Consider the following 15,243-nt stretch of genomic DNA (forward strand, 5'->3'; position numbering starts at 1 on the left):
GAGAATGACTCACGATTCACAAAGAGGTCTTTTTTCTGGGAAAGCTCATCCATTGGTGAGGTAGATATGGTCAATGTCATGCAATTTGAACTGCTAGAGAGAATTCATGTTCCACAAATAATATGACATCATTACTTGAAATTCACGTGAAGAATCTTCCATTGAGTTACCAGTGTTGAATGGATTAGAAATATAGTCCTTCTGAATTCTGAATAGTTTCGCCTTTCAGTTAGGTGGCTGTTATGGGATAAATGTATCCCTCCAAAATTCATATATTGAATTCCTAACTCTCAGTACCTCAGAATGGGACTATACCTGGAGATAGGGTCTTTAAAGATGTAATCAAGGTTAACTGAAGTCATTAGGGTGACCCCAAATTCAACATGACTGGTGTCCTTATAAGATTAGGAAAAACACATACACAGAGGGGAGACTTTGTGACTAGAGCAGGCACTGACTGAGAGAAAAACTTGCAATGCATGTATCTGAGAAAGGACTTGCATTAGACTATATTAAGACCTCAGCAGGGACTTCCCTGGTGGCACAGTGGATAAGACTCCACGCTCCCAATGCAGGGGGCCTGTTCGATCCCTGGTCAGGGAACTAGATCCCACATGCGTGCCGCAACTAAGAGTTCACATGCCACAACAAAGGAGCCCGCCTGCTGCAACTAAGCCCTGATGCAACCTAGTTAGTTAATTAATTAATTAATTATTTTTAAAAAGACCTCAACACAATAATAAGAAAAAAAATTATTTTTTTCTTCCAGTTTTATTGAGATACAACTGACATACACCACTGGAACCAACCAAATATCTTTCAACAGGTGAGTGGATAAACAAACCATGCTCTATCCACACAATGGGATACTACTTGGCAATAAAAGGAATGAAATGTTCATACACACAACAGGAATGAATCTCAAAATAATTATATAATATATATATCCAAAATAACTCAAAGAAGCTAGACAAAAATGAGTACATACAGTATGGTTTCATTTATATAAAACTCTTAAACATGCAAAGTAGGGGCTTCCCTGGTGGCACAGTGGTTAAGAATCCACCTGCCAATGCAGGCAACACGAGTTCGAGCCTTGGTCCAGAAAGATCCTACATGCTGCGGAGCAACTAAGCCCGTGCACCACAACTACTGAGCCTGCGCTCTAGAGCCTGCAAGCCACAACTACTGAAGCCGTGCACCACAGCTACTGAAGCCCACGTGCCTAGAGCCCGTGCTCCACAACAAGAGAAGCCACTCCAATGAGAAGCCCGCGCACCGCAACGAAGAGTAGCCCCCGCTCGCCGCAACTAGAGAAAGCCTGTGTGCAGCAATGAAGACCCAACACAGCCAAAAATATAAATAAATAAATAAATTTATGTTTTAAAAAATGCAAAGTAGATAATACTGACAGAAAGCAGATCTGTGTTTGCCTGGGAGAGGGGAGGGGGCAGGAGTGGCAGAGGAAAGAATGTTAATGGGGCATGAAAAGACTTTAGGGTGATGAATATATTCACTATCTTGATGGTGGAGATGGTTTCACAGGTGTGTATACATATTTATATATATATATAGTAGGTATATATATGTCAACACATCAAATTGTATGCTTTAAATATGTGCAGTTCACTGTATATCAATTACACCTCAATAAAGCTGCTTAAAAAGAATCAATCATAACAAAAGCAAGAGCTACGTGGGCCACTTTATTGGTTGGCTCATTCAGAGAGCAGTTTGGGATCATTCTTTTTTGTTGTTGTTGTTGGTTGTTTAGTTTTTATTTCATAACCATAAACTTAACTTTACAATTCAGCTAAACTTGGAGGGGAATAAGGAAAATATGGAACCCAAAGAAGTGCAATGAGAGCACAAAGATTATAGGATATTTCAAGCAGATGGGGATGAAGGGGTGCTCTCCTGAGCTACAGAAGGAATGTTCTGGTGGTTAAGATAAAACACAAGTCAAATTTATTATTAGATTTGTCCACAGTCAGCAGTGGTGATCTTCTTGCTGGTCTTGCCATTCCTGGACCCAAAGCGTTCCATGGCTTCCACAATATTCATGCCCTCTTTCACCTTGCCAAAGACCACATGCTTGCCATCCAACCACTCAGTCTTGGCAGTGCAGATGAAAAACTGGGAACCGTTTGTGTTGGGGCCAGCATGTGCCACGGACAAGATGCCAGGACCCGTATGCTTCAGAAGGAAATTCTCATCACCAAATTTCTCCCCATAGATGGACTTGCCACCAGTGCCATTATGGTGTGTGACGTCACCACCCTGGCACATAAATCCCGGAATTATTCTGTGAAAGCAGGAACCTTTATAACCAAAGCCTTTCTCCCCAGTGCTCAGAGCACGAAAGTTTTCTGCTGTCTTTGGAACTTTGTCTGCAAACAGCTCGAAGGAGACATGGCCCAAGGGCTCACCGTCGAAGGCGATGTCAAAGAACACCGTAGGGTTGACCATGGTTGGGCAGCGAGGGAGGTTCTGGGGTGGCGGCGTCTGCAAAGCTGCGATCATTCTTTTTTTTTTTTTTAAACAATTTTTTTTTTTAATTTTTATTTATTTGTTTATTTATTTATGGCTTGTGTTGGGTCTTTGTTTCTGTGCGAGGGCTTTCTCTAGTTGCTGGCAAGCTGGGGCCACTCTGCATCGCGGTGCGCGGGCCTCTCACTGTCGTGGCCTCTCTTGTTGCGGAGCACAGGCTCCAGACGCGCAGGCTCAGTAGTTGTGGCTTACGAGCCCAGTTGCTCCACGGCATGTGGTATCTTCCCAGACCAGGGCTCGAACCCGTGTCCCCTGCATTGGCAGGCAGATTCTCAACCACTGCGCCACCAGGGAAGCCCGCTGGGATCATTCTTAAAGGAGCTTGCGGTAGAGGAGAGATAGAAAGATAGGTTTCTTGCACACACCTTTTTTCAGGAATGTGGGAACAAGACTGTTGGTAAGGAAAGCCCAAGGAATGACACTCCCGTGACCATCCACCAAGACATCCTGAGGACCCTGCTGGGCCTGCCCGTGTGTGGAAAGTGAAGGAGAGTTGAAGGCTGCTGGCTCAACTCTCAAATAGCAAATTAAAATTATTATTTAACCTTTCCACCCCTGACTGTTTACGAAGAGAAGTATTTACTTAATGTTCTTGGGAAGGTCTAAAGTAATGTAATCAAAGTACAGTCCATGTAACTGCCACTGGCCTGTGATAATATCAATAAAAAATACTGAGAATAAACACTCTGAAATTTATACAACCATTTCACAGGGTAATTTGATATCTATCACATCTAATATTAAAAGGTTTGTGGGAATTCCCTGGCGGTCCTGTGGTTAGGACGCCTGTGCTTTCACTGTCGGGGTCGTGGGTTTGACCTCTGGTTGGGGAACTAAGATCTTGCAACCAAATAAATAAATAAATAAATAAAATAAAAAGTTTAGGCTGGTACTTGGTATACATTTATTCTATTTTTCTATTTTAAATATTTTCTTGAAAATTGTTTCTGAAATTAATGTCTCATTTCTCTTATTCTTATCATATTTTTAAAAATGTCAGTCCATAATAGATTGGAAATTTTACTTTTTATTTATTTATTTATTTATTTTTGGCCACACAGCTCGGCTTGTGGGATCTTAGTTCCCTGACTAGGAACTGAACCCAGGTCCCAGCAGTGAAAGCGCCAAGTCGTAACCGCTGGACTGCCAGGGAACTCCCAAGATTGGAAATTTTTAAAACTGTCCTTCATCACACATAATTTGAAAAGTGTTGGTTCCAAGTCGGTCTCCTCTTTTCTGCTTCTAGAGAGTCTGACTCCCAGAATGTACTCATGGAGAGAAAAAAGTTAAAAACACTTTTGTGGGACTATGTTAATTATGTCATGAAAAATATTTAATGACATGGAAAAATTATCATGACATAGGTAGAAAACAAAGCAGACTACAGACGAAAATGTAGAGTGTAACCCTTAAGTTTGCAAAATGGATTTATGAATGGCTGGTAGTTACCTCTGACTGGTGTCTAGCATGGATACCAGGTTATAGATGAAGAATAAATGGTAGAACCATAGGAATCTTTATTTTCTTCTTTCAGCTTAACCATATTTCTACAATCAAGTCATATTTTGTAATGTAAATTACCTTTATTCTTTGGAAGGTTATAGGCTTATTTTAAGGAAGAATTAAGACCGTGTTATGTTTTTTGCTTGTATTGCTCCATTTAGTTTAGATTTTAAGATAATAATTAACTTTAAAGGAAAGAAATAATCCTTGTTTAAAAATCAAGTTTAAGTTGTTTTAATTCCATGGAATATTTTCATACTTTTTACAAATAAAATTTGCATGTGAACTTCCACTTCTGGATCATAAATAGTGTTCACTGTACACAGGCAAATTCTAAATAATTAAGTAGTATTGAATAATGAAAACAATAGAGAGAGGGTCTAGACTTATGTGTGACAATGCTATCAGCCAAATTTCCATAACAACTAACATTTTACTGTGGGCTGTGTGCACATGATTTGAACATAACATTTATGTCTACAGTAAAACTCTTCAATTGTTTCTTTCTGCAAAAAAAAAAAAAAAAAAAAAAAGGCCGGGGGGGAAAGAAAACATCTAATTTTAATGTAACACTAAATCCAAAGGCAGTACAGCTGTTTGGTTTTGGTTGTTTAACTCAGCTGTTTTATTCTGAGAAAAGCACAGCTGCCTTTTGATGTCGTCTGCTATTCAAGACTGTTCTTTAGTGGGGGGTGAAATGTATGAGGAGAGCTCAGAGACCACTGGTCGGTTCAGCTTCCGCTCTTGCTACATTGTCATTTCTTGGTGTCTCTCTTCACGTTTCAACATTGGCTAATGCAAGTTCCTTCCCTTGTTCACTGCCTTTCCCTCCAGAATTCTGCAGTACTGTTGGTGGAAGGGTAAATATTCTTTTTTTTTTTTTTTGAAGGACAATTTTTGAGAACCTATTCAGATCTTAAATGACATATCTGGATGATATTAAGAAATTATTCATTTTTGAGGTACAAAGATGGTGTTGTGGTTATGTTTTTTTAAAAGAATCATCTTGAAGTGACGCATACTGAAATAGTTACAAATGAAATGATACAATGTCTGAGATTTGCTTCAAAATAATCAAGGGGAGGGAAGGCAGGGGAAAAGGTAAATTAAGGGTGGCTGTGAGTTCATAAAGGGGTAGTGGGCGTTCATTCTACCGTTCTAATTTTATATTTGTTTGCAAATCTCCATAATAAAAAGGCTTTAAATCGGGTAACTTAAAACAACATAAATACTTATATTTATGTTATTTTTCCTCTATTTAAATTAAATGACCCCTGGGCTTTCCTGGTGGCGCAGTGGTTAAGAATCTGCCTACCAATGCAGGGGACACGGTTCAAGCCCTGGTCCGGGAAGATCCCACATGCCACGGAGCAACTAAGCCCGTGCGCCACAACTACTGAGCCTGAGCTCTAGAGCCCGCAAGCCACAACAACTGAAGGCCGCGCACCTAGGTGCTGTGTTCCACAACAAGAGAAGCCATCGCAATGAGAAGCCCGCGCACTGCAACGAAGAGTAGCCCCCGCTCACCGCAACTACAGAAGGCCCACGCGCACAGCAAGGAAGACCCAACGCAGCCAAAAATAAATAAACTAATTAAAAAATAAATAAATAAAATAAATCAAATGACCCCTCAGTTCCACATCTAGAGATGTATCCTACAGAAACTCATCCACAGGCACACATTTATATAGAAAGATGTTTTCTTTAACATTGTTTAGAATAACAAATAATTGGAAACCATATTCACGTTCCACAACGGGGGAATGGTTAAAATTCACTGTAATTCATTCCACTGTCTATTTTGATAACAAACACCCCCCCACTTAGAATTAGTTACTATAGGATAATGTTAATAAAAGTCATAAGATACTGCTTATAAGGACCCTGAGTGACACTTCAAGGAGGAAATCTCACACTGGATGGAAGTCTGGCAGTTCACGAGTGATTTGCCACTCAGCACGATGCCAAGCCCCTACAAGGGGAGTGAATTGTCTCCTCGGAGATCTCATGGAGAACTATGCCAGCAATCCTGGTGACTCAGAGCAGGAGAGGGCTGACAAACCCAGGGTGATGTCACCACTTCCTGCCTCAGGAAGTCTCTGGGAGGGGGAGGAGAGGCCTGTGTCAGGTAGACAAGATCAAAGGCCTGGGAACATCCCCACTTTCCTTTCTTCTTGTATTCCCTTTAGGTATAATCTCAAGGAATGTACTTGTCATTCTGCTTCGACAGTGGCTTGTATTATTTGGCTTGGATAGTTTTCTCAAGTCAGTGGACAAAACACTCCCTAAAGGCCCATCCAAGCTGTGGGGTCTGTTCCTATACATGGCAGCTCTGATCCTCCATTATTCCTCAAGACACAGTCAGAATCTGTGCTTCTGTCTAAGCAGATTAATCCACTTGCTTTATCTTATCAGGACTCACCTACTACTCTTGACAGGCCCAGGCATGCTGCACCCTGGAGCAACTCCTGCCCCAAAGGGAGACTGGGAAGCCCTCTAGATGAACTGAAGTTACCTCAAGTCCAGTTTCCCTAATTCCTTGAGTCTGACGGGCTGCCCTAGACTTAACGTGAGTCTCGTGACTCTTGAGATGGGTTTGTTATTTCAGAGTCAAGGAGTTGAAGTCAGAACACCCAGTTCTGTCTCTTACCAGCTATGTTTCCATGAGGAAAAATAAACCACTTACTCTTGCTGAGCATTATTTTCCTCATCTATAAGATTGGTGTAATAATAAGCCCATTATAGGATTATAGTAAGGTAGGTAATGTGTGTAAAAAAAGACCCAGGACAGTACCCTGGCACACAGTATGCGTTGGTTATATCTGATACACTGCCTGGTTTTCATCACACTCTTTGGCTGTGACAACCAGACTTATAAGATTAGGCCTGATCACCTGACACCAGGTTCATCTGGACCACCCCTTTCCAAAAATTGACCCCTCCCTGTTTCAACAATACTCCGTTTTCCTGGTCACTGTTTTATCGTGTTCTCTTTGACTCTCTGTTGCCTATAATCATGGCATGGTGGCCACACCTCATAAAGTACTTATAGAGATGTGGTTATGGAAAACAAACAGTTGCTTTTTCAAAAAAGGGAGGCAATATCACTTTCCTCTTGGTTAGTTCTCTGTCCAGGGAGACCTGAGGCAAAGATGCTGGCTGCCCAAGTGGACACCAAGGGGGGAAAGTGGCGGGGTGTGGTGGTGGGATGAATTGGGAGATTGGGATTGACATATATACACTAATATGTATAAAATAGATAACTAATAAGAACCTGCTGTATAAAAAAATAAATAAAATTCTAAAATTCAAAAAAAACGAAATTAATGTACTGAAGCAGCCTAAATGTCCATTGACAGATGAATGTATAAAGACGATGTGGTATATATAGAGATATAGATATACATACACACACAGACACACACACAATGGAATATTACTCAGCTATATAAAAGAATGAAATAACGCCTTTTGCAGCAACATGGATGGACCTAGAGATTATCACACTAAGTGAAGTAAGCCAGACAAAGACAAATATCATATGATATCACTTATATGTGGAATCTAAAAAAATGATACAAATGAACTTATGTACAAAACTCACAGGCATATAAAACAAACTTATGGTTACCAAAGGCGGAAAGGCGGGGAGGGATAAATTGGTAATTTGGGATTAACAGATACACACCACTATATATAAAATAGATAAACAACAAGGACCTACTGTATGGCACAGAGAACTATATTCAATATCTTGTAATGACCTAAAATGGAAAAGAATCTGAAAAAGAATATATCTAGATAGATCTATACATATATCTAGATAGATCTATACATATATCTATCTCTATATCTACCTATATATATATATAAAACTGAATCACTTTGCGATATACCTGAAACATTGTAAATCAACTATAGTTTGGGAATTCCCTGGCAATCCAGTGGTTAGGACTCAGTGCTTTAGTGAAAGCTGGGGTCCAGGTTCAATCCCTGGTCAGGGAACTAAGATCCTGCAAGCTGCGCAGACTGGCAAAAAAAAACAAAAAAACAAAAAAACTATAATTCAATTAAAAAAAAAAAAGAAATTAATGTACTCAGCAAGGGAAGTTCATTTAAGTCCCAAATATTTCAGACGTAGCCTTGAATCTTATTACGTAGTAATAGAATTTTTCAAGACAGTTGCGACTGTAACACAGAACAATAGCTTTTTAATAATTTCTGGTGAGAATTCATGACCATTTTTACTCAGATTTAAATCACCCTAATTTTCTTGGTCTAATGTACCTAAGATTTCTTCCATCTTAGGAAGAAATACCTTCCAAAACACCTTCCATCTTTATGAGGTATTTTTACAGATACTTTTATTTAGTCAACGTGTATTTATTGAGCATTGACTTTGTCCCAATCCCAGTGTGGAACATTCAGAAATGGAAAAAATGATTTTTCCCTGTGCCGTTTTTTTCAAGATAACAGTATCTTCTTGTACATCTCTGTACTTTACAAACCATACACCCCAGTATTAGTACCTCAATGCAGATTACTTTCAACCATTTTGTATAATAAAGAACCTCCAAATATTATTATACCTACCTCCTTCTAAACATACACTTCTTCAGTTTTCTTTTGTCTTTTATGCAGACCTTCATGAGAGAAACTGAGCCTCCTCTCATCAAACTACCAAAGGTGGGCTCGATGCCAGGGGAGGGACAGAGTCAACCATTCAGAATTATCCGGCAGTTTCCAAAGGCACAATAGCGCACACATTTCACGCTTTCTTGTGTGTTTACTGTCCTCCTTACCTCCCCTTCCTCCTTCTGCCCCCGTTAATTTTTATCAAATTAAATGCTAAATTGTTTAAAAGTTAAATACTTCTACAAGGCTTTTTTAATGAAAAATCAATAATCCCACCTTCCCTCTTTCTGCCATTACCCCATCCCTAGACACACCCACATTCAACTATTTCAGCCCAGTACTCAATATTCTCCTCCCTATTTCTACATAACACGTTTGCTTTGCCAACTTTTTCTTTTACATGAAATCAATAATTGTGTGTGTGTGTGTGTGTGTGTGTGTAAGTTTCTGTTCGTTTGGTTTTCTATACACAGATCTCTAATTAAACCCCCCACATCTTCGCCAGATGTCTAAATCAGGGGTCAGCAAACTTTTTCTATAAAAGAGATAGACGGTAAATATTTTAGGTTTTCTGGTTCACATACAGTTTGCTACATTTTTTTGATCCAACCCTTTAAAAATGTAAAAAACCCTTTGTAGGGACTTCCCTGGTGGTCCAGTGCATAAGACTCTGCGCTCCCAGTGAAGGGGGCCCAGGTTTGATCCCTGGTCAGGGAACTAGATCCCGCATGCATGCTGCAACTAAGAGTCCGCATGCTTCAACTAAGAAGTCTGCATGATGCAACTAAGACCCGGCACAGACAAAATAAATAATAATTAAAAAAAAAAAAAAAGAAAGAAAACCTCTGTAGCTCACAGGCAGGAAAAAAATTACGCCTTAGGTTGGATTTGGACTTCAGGCTGTGGTTTGTCAACCTCTGGTCTAAATCGCCTTGAAAGACTTTCAGATGTATCCAATATTCCATCAATTTCATATCTTGGAGAAGAATCTCCCAGAGATTTTTAATTGATTCCAGTCCTGCCTGGTTACCTGTTCTCTCACCTTATCCAGAGGATCCCCTTCACTTCTCATCTGCACAGGGTCCCATGCACAGATAATTTTCAGTATTCCATATCTTTCTCTTTCTTTATTTACTCCCTCATTTTGGTGAAGTGTAGACTTCAGCAGCTTTCTGCAAGGTAAAAGAGTAAAAAATTTGAGACCTTGCATGTCCAAAAAATATCTTATTCTTCCCTTGAACTTGACTGATAGTATGGCTGGTTATAAAATTCTAGATTAAAAATCATTTTTCTTCATAATTCAAAAGGCATTTCTCCACTATCTTCCAGATTCCAATGTCACCGATGAAAAGTCTGAAGCATTTCAGCTGCCTTTATATATGACTTATTTTCTCTCAGGAAGTTTTAGGAACTTATTTTTGGTCCCAGGCTTTGAAAGTTCATACAGATGTATATCTATTCACACTGGTGTGTTAGGACATCAAAGCCTTTTACTCTTGAAATTCATGTCTTTTGATTTTAAGGAATTTTCCTGAATTATTTTCTTAATGTCTCTCCCTACCCCCAGTTTTTCTAGTCTCTCTTTCTGGGACTTATTGTTAGATGATAGAACTCTACTTATCTTCTTTTAGACTGGAACTCTATCTTTTTTGCATTTTTCTGTTTACTTTTGATTCTTTCATTTCTGCTCTCATATTTTGAATTTTAATTTTTTGCTCTGCATGTTCAAAGCATCCTGTTTGTTTCATAGTTGTGGTATCTTTTGTATATCTCTGAGGCTATTAATAACAGTTTTGTTTTGTTTTTATATTTGACCTATCTCACGTAGTTTTTTCTTCTCCAGGTTGCTCTTCTTTGTTTTATCTCTTTCATGTTAAATCATTTCCACAGATATCTGGCAATTCTTGGTTGTTTATTAATATTTAATAGTGAGGGACCAACAATTGGAAGCTCTGAGTATATGCGTGAGGCTAACCATCTGTGGGTTTCTCTGTGAGTGATCTGGTTGGGCCATATTATTGGAGAACTCGGGATTTTCAGTACATTTAGATCTTTCCTCTTGGGCTGGTCCATTCTGAAGAATTTTCCAGCCTCCTGCCTGGAGGATAAAGGCTTGGTTCCAGCATTCTGGGAACCAAATAAAGAAGAGAAGAGGAACTGGTTCAACAACCAACATGCACATTTATTGAATTCTCCTATTTTCTGTTTGGCACTCCTCCCCACAACTGGGCCTGTAGTCTACTAATTTAGAGACCCTCTGTCTTTACCTTCTCCAGAGAATAAGCAGATAAACCTCCATTCTTCTGCTGGGGAGGGCACTAGCTTATTATGCCCTGTTCATGGTGTTGATGATGGAGTGGGTGGCGGCTTGGGGGAGGTTGCGGGATTGGCGGGGGAGTGGGGAGGGGGAGGGGGGTGGACTAGGTAATTAACAACTTCTTAGACAAACTGTTAACAATTGTATTTTGGCTCTACTTTTAGAAGTCCTTGAGTATACAAATTCCTGAGATCTTTTGGGATTTTCATGGGGATTAGAATTAGGTTTGTTCCTAGTTTTCTCCACGACTACTTTCAGATTTAGCTTTTTTTCAGTTCTGCTCAGCTTGTTGCTTCTTCTCTGTAGCTTTTCCCGGTTCCCACAAGCTTGTTGGTACTTCTGTTTTCCTTTTCGCCTCATAGCTTTATGCCTTGAAGGAAAAAGGCTCTTCATTTTAGTGGGGCTTTAGGAGGCTGCAAAATTAGAGGCATGTAATCTACCATTTTTTCCCTAGACGTCTGTATAAGCTTCTTAGTTTTCCATTCAATTCCTTTCATATATATATCATCATTCAAATGTCTTTGGTTGCCAAATAGCATTAAGCTTTTACATTCATGTTCAAGAATATTACCATTTCTATATCCCCAAATGCTTTCATGGGGGTGGGAAGCACTGAGAGTGATAGGTGAAATAAAGATTGCTGGTTTACAAAGAAAAAGGGAAATTCTGAGTTTTCATGTAGCAAACTCTTCTAATCACACATAGCTCTCATGTGATTTATTATGCTTTTTTTTTTCTTAATAGTCATTGTTAAATAAGTATTAAGTAATTGCCAGGTTTTGTCACCGATAACTCTGGTATGAGTAAAAAAAGGGGGTGGTGGTGGTCTCCTATTGATTAGTTTAAGACTGCAGTAAAGAATCTAACCAAAGATGGAATTTGGTTAACTTCAAAGTAGAGACCAGATTTAGTAATGGGGAATAAAGCCCTGTTTTGTTATGTTATGGCCCATGAGCTAATCCAAAGAGCTCTGGTGGGCTTAGTTGCAGATAGGAAAAGGAATCTAGCTAGATTTTAAAGAACATTTTTATGTAGGCAGGCCAAGTCATGCTTATCTAAGGATTCTCTAATTGGATGCCATGAAGTGATGCACTTAACACAAGCTGCAACGTAAGAATGAAGCAACAAAATGAAGCAAAACAGAAAATAAGATAACTTGGGCAAGGAGTGGAAGGGAGAATAAAAACTAACTGAAGATAGTTAAAACTCGGAGCATTACTAACTTGACGTCAAATCACATCATTGTTTTCTGGCTAACTGGAAGCTGGTGTCATCAATTTTTGTCTAGACAGGGTAGCTTGTTTACCAAAAGACTGGTCAGACTATGTTTGAATGCAGATATTTATTTAATGGATATGCTAATGATCAGTAAATAAATTGTTTGCAGCTTTGAAAGTGTGTTAGGCGCAATTGTCTAAAATAATTTTCCCTTTGAAAGTTTACTCACAATGTTTGAAAATTCACAAGGTATTATCTGCTTGCTCACCTTATAATCACAGTTTCAGTCACACACCTTATCAAGAATCCAGCACCAATGCTGTATCAACAGGGCAACATGAAGAGGAAATTTGGTGAACATCAGACTGATTCAACCCCTGCAGGGCTTAAGCCAATTCACACAGCACCGTAAAGTTATTTTTGACATCTGCTTTATCAATCAAAAAGAGCAGGAATACAAAGGCAATCTGAGAAGTGGTGTTTCTTCCAAAGAGCTGACAATCTGAGGAGGAAAAACATATATGACAGAAGTTGGAAAATATTCAAATGCTGAAGTGTCATGATGTCTCCAAATGCAAAAGAAGTTCCACTGAGGATCTGAACTGAGCTGTGGCCGACAAGGATGTGAACAGGTAGCTGGCAAGAGAGGAGAAAGAGCAGCCTACACAAGGGAGAAAAGGAGAATAAAGAAAGGGAGAGAGACTAGAAACAGCTGTGCTCTGTAATCTGGAGTAAAATGGCATTGAAGTGTTAGGGAGCTGTATACAATTAAGTGCCGGGAACCAAAGCAAGAGTGAAGGTTTCTACGCACAAGAAAACTTAATTCTTACAATTATCAGCGGAATACTGACCCATGTCTGATTTGTCATTAGACATAGAGTTGTCTTTGCTTCAGAAACCTGGTAGCCTCACTTTCTATCTCAATGTCTAGAAATAAATTTAAGCCAAAGAAATTATGTTTTTCACCCATGAAAAAATGAGGTTCTGGCTAGGGAATGAATGTGTGGTATTCTTGAGCTAGCTGTTACTTGAATGACAGGGAAGAATGAGGGGTCCAATAATGAGAGAGGCTGAATAAACTTAGGATGCCAAATTATGTAACCGCAATTTCACTTTATTTTCCCATCAGGGATTTTCCCACTTATTGAAAATATATAATAGTGATACTGATTCTTTTCCTTCACTCTAAACTTTAAACTTTCACTCTAACTTCTGCTCTAAATTTTATTTATTTATTTTTACATCTTTATTGGAGTATAATTGCTAGCGGCAGGACAGGAATAAAGATGCTCTAAACTTTAGATTTAGAAGCTTTAGATTTATCAAACTAGTACAAAGATAATACACAGTTCCTGTATACCCCACCCCCAGTTTCCTCTATTCCATACTTTATTCAGATTGCCTCAGTTTTCCCCTAACGTCCTTTCTCTGTTCCAGAATCCCATTTCGTTTACTTTACATTTGGTCATGTCTCCTTAGGCTTCTCTTGGCTGTGACAGCTTCTCACATTTTTCTTGTTTTTCATGACCTGGAGTTTTTACTGGTTGGATATTTTGTATAATGTCCCTCAATTGGGATGTCCAATGTCTTTCTCACGATTCGACTGGGCTTATGTGTTTTTAGGAGGAAGACCACAGAGGCAAAGTTCCATTTTCATAACATCAAACCAAGAGTATATACTATGAACATGACTTATGCTGTTGACCAGGACCTTGATCACCTGCTGAGGGTGTCCGGCAGGCTTCTCTAAGTGTGAAGGGATCCTCCCTCCCCTCCTGGCCATATTGTACTCTTGGGAATAAAGTCACTTTGTGCAACCTGCACTTAAAGCGATCGGGGACTTATGTTCTACCTCTGAGGTTGGAGGATCTACAAAAACTGTTTGGAATTCTTCCGCAGATCTCTTTCCTATTTTTTCAATCATTGATATTAGCATGGACTCACGGGTATTTTATACTTTGGGTTATAATCCAATCCTATTTTATATTGTTGCTCTGACATTCCAGCGTCACTGTGGGAATTTGTTTTTAACATTTATTTAGGCTGTGCCGGGTCTTAGTTGCAGCATGCGGGATCTTTTAGTTGTGGCACACGGACTCTTTAGTTGCGGCACTGGGGATCGTGTTCCCTGACCGGGGATCAAACCCAGTCCCCCTGCATTGGGAGCGCAGAGCCTTACCCGCTGGACCCCCAGAGAAGTCCTGGAATTTTTTTTTAATTGCTTACTTTCCAACGCTGTTAAGATACTCCAGGCATCTCTGTATGCTTCCTACCCTAGTCCCAGAAATCAGCCATTTCTCTGAGCAACTCTTGGCTCTTTTTATTGGAGATGACATTAGAAGCCAAGGTGTACTGTTGTTAGTGGTTAAAATCATCTCAGTGTTTTCTTGGCCATGACGCTCGGTTTGCGGTATCTTAGTTTCCCAACCAGGGATCGAACCCAGGCCCCAACCTGGGCCCCTGCAGTGGGAGGGTGGAGTCCTAACCACTGGACCACCTGGAAATTCCCTCTTTTTCTCTTTTAAAAAGGAAGAAAGGGCTTCCCTGGTGGCGCAGTGGTAGAGAATCCGCCTGCCAATGCAGGGGACACGGGTTCGAGCCCTGGTCTGGGAGGATCCCACATGCCATGGAGCAACTAGGCCCGTGAGCCACAATTACTGAGCCTGCGCATCTGGAGCCTGTGCTCCGCAACAAGAGAGGCCACGATAGTGAGAGGCCCGCGCACCGCGATGAAGAGTGGCCCCCGCTTGCCACAACTAGAGAAAGCCCTCGCACAGAAACGAAGACCCAACACAGCCATAAATAAATAAATAAATAAATATTTTAAAAAGGAAGAAAAAGTTAAAACCCCAATTCTTGTTTTGTTTACCTCTGACAAAACTAGGATATATACAAATGAGCGCCACGGTGTCTTCAACTAATGATCTTGAAAAGGTAAAGTCAATCTATGTGTCTGTGTAAAGACATAAGCATTCATTAAGTATGCCTCCCTTTATACCGCCGATATTGTAAAAACAAAT

At 39.9% G+C, this 15,243-nt stretch overlaps 1 protein-coding gene across 1 annotated transcript; it reads right to left on the reverse strand.

Annotated features, from left to right (window-relative positions):
- Window positions 1-1,904: 1,904 nt before the first annotated feature.
- LOC103000203 (peptidyl-prolyl cis-trans isomerase A-like) lies at window positions 1,905-2,469 on the reverse strand. Its single transcript, XM_057532998.1, has one exon. The coding sequence runs from the start codon at window positions 2,467-2,469 to the stop codon at window positions 1,975-1,977; it is 495 nt and encodes a 164-aa protein (XP_057388981.1). The 3' UTR covers window positions 1,905-1,974.
- Window positions 2,470-15,243: the final 12,774 nt, after the last annotated feature.

This window comes from Balaenoptera acutorostrata, chromosome 18, assembly GCF_949987535.1.
Source record: "Balaenoptera acutorostrata chromosome 18, mBalAcu1.1, whole genome shotgun sequence".
In the NCBI taxonomy this organism is placed as follows: Eukaryota; Metazoa; Chordata; class Mammalia; order Artiodactyla; family Balaenopteridae; genus Balaenoptera; species Balaenoptera acutorostrata.

What these genes read in the sequence shown, in the direction of transcription:
- LOC103000203 (XM_057532998.1), bottom strand. Translation starts at nt 2,469, where the DNA reads ATGGTCAACCCTACGGTGTTCTTTGACATCGCCTTCGACGGTGAGCCC.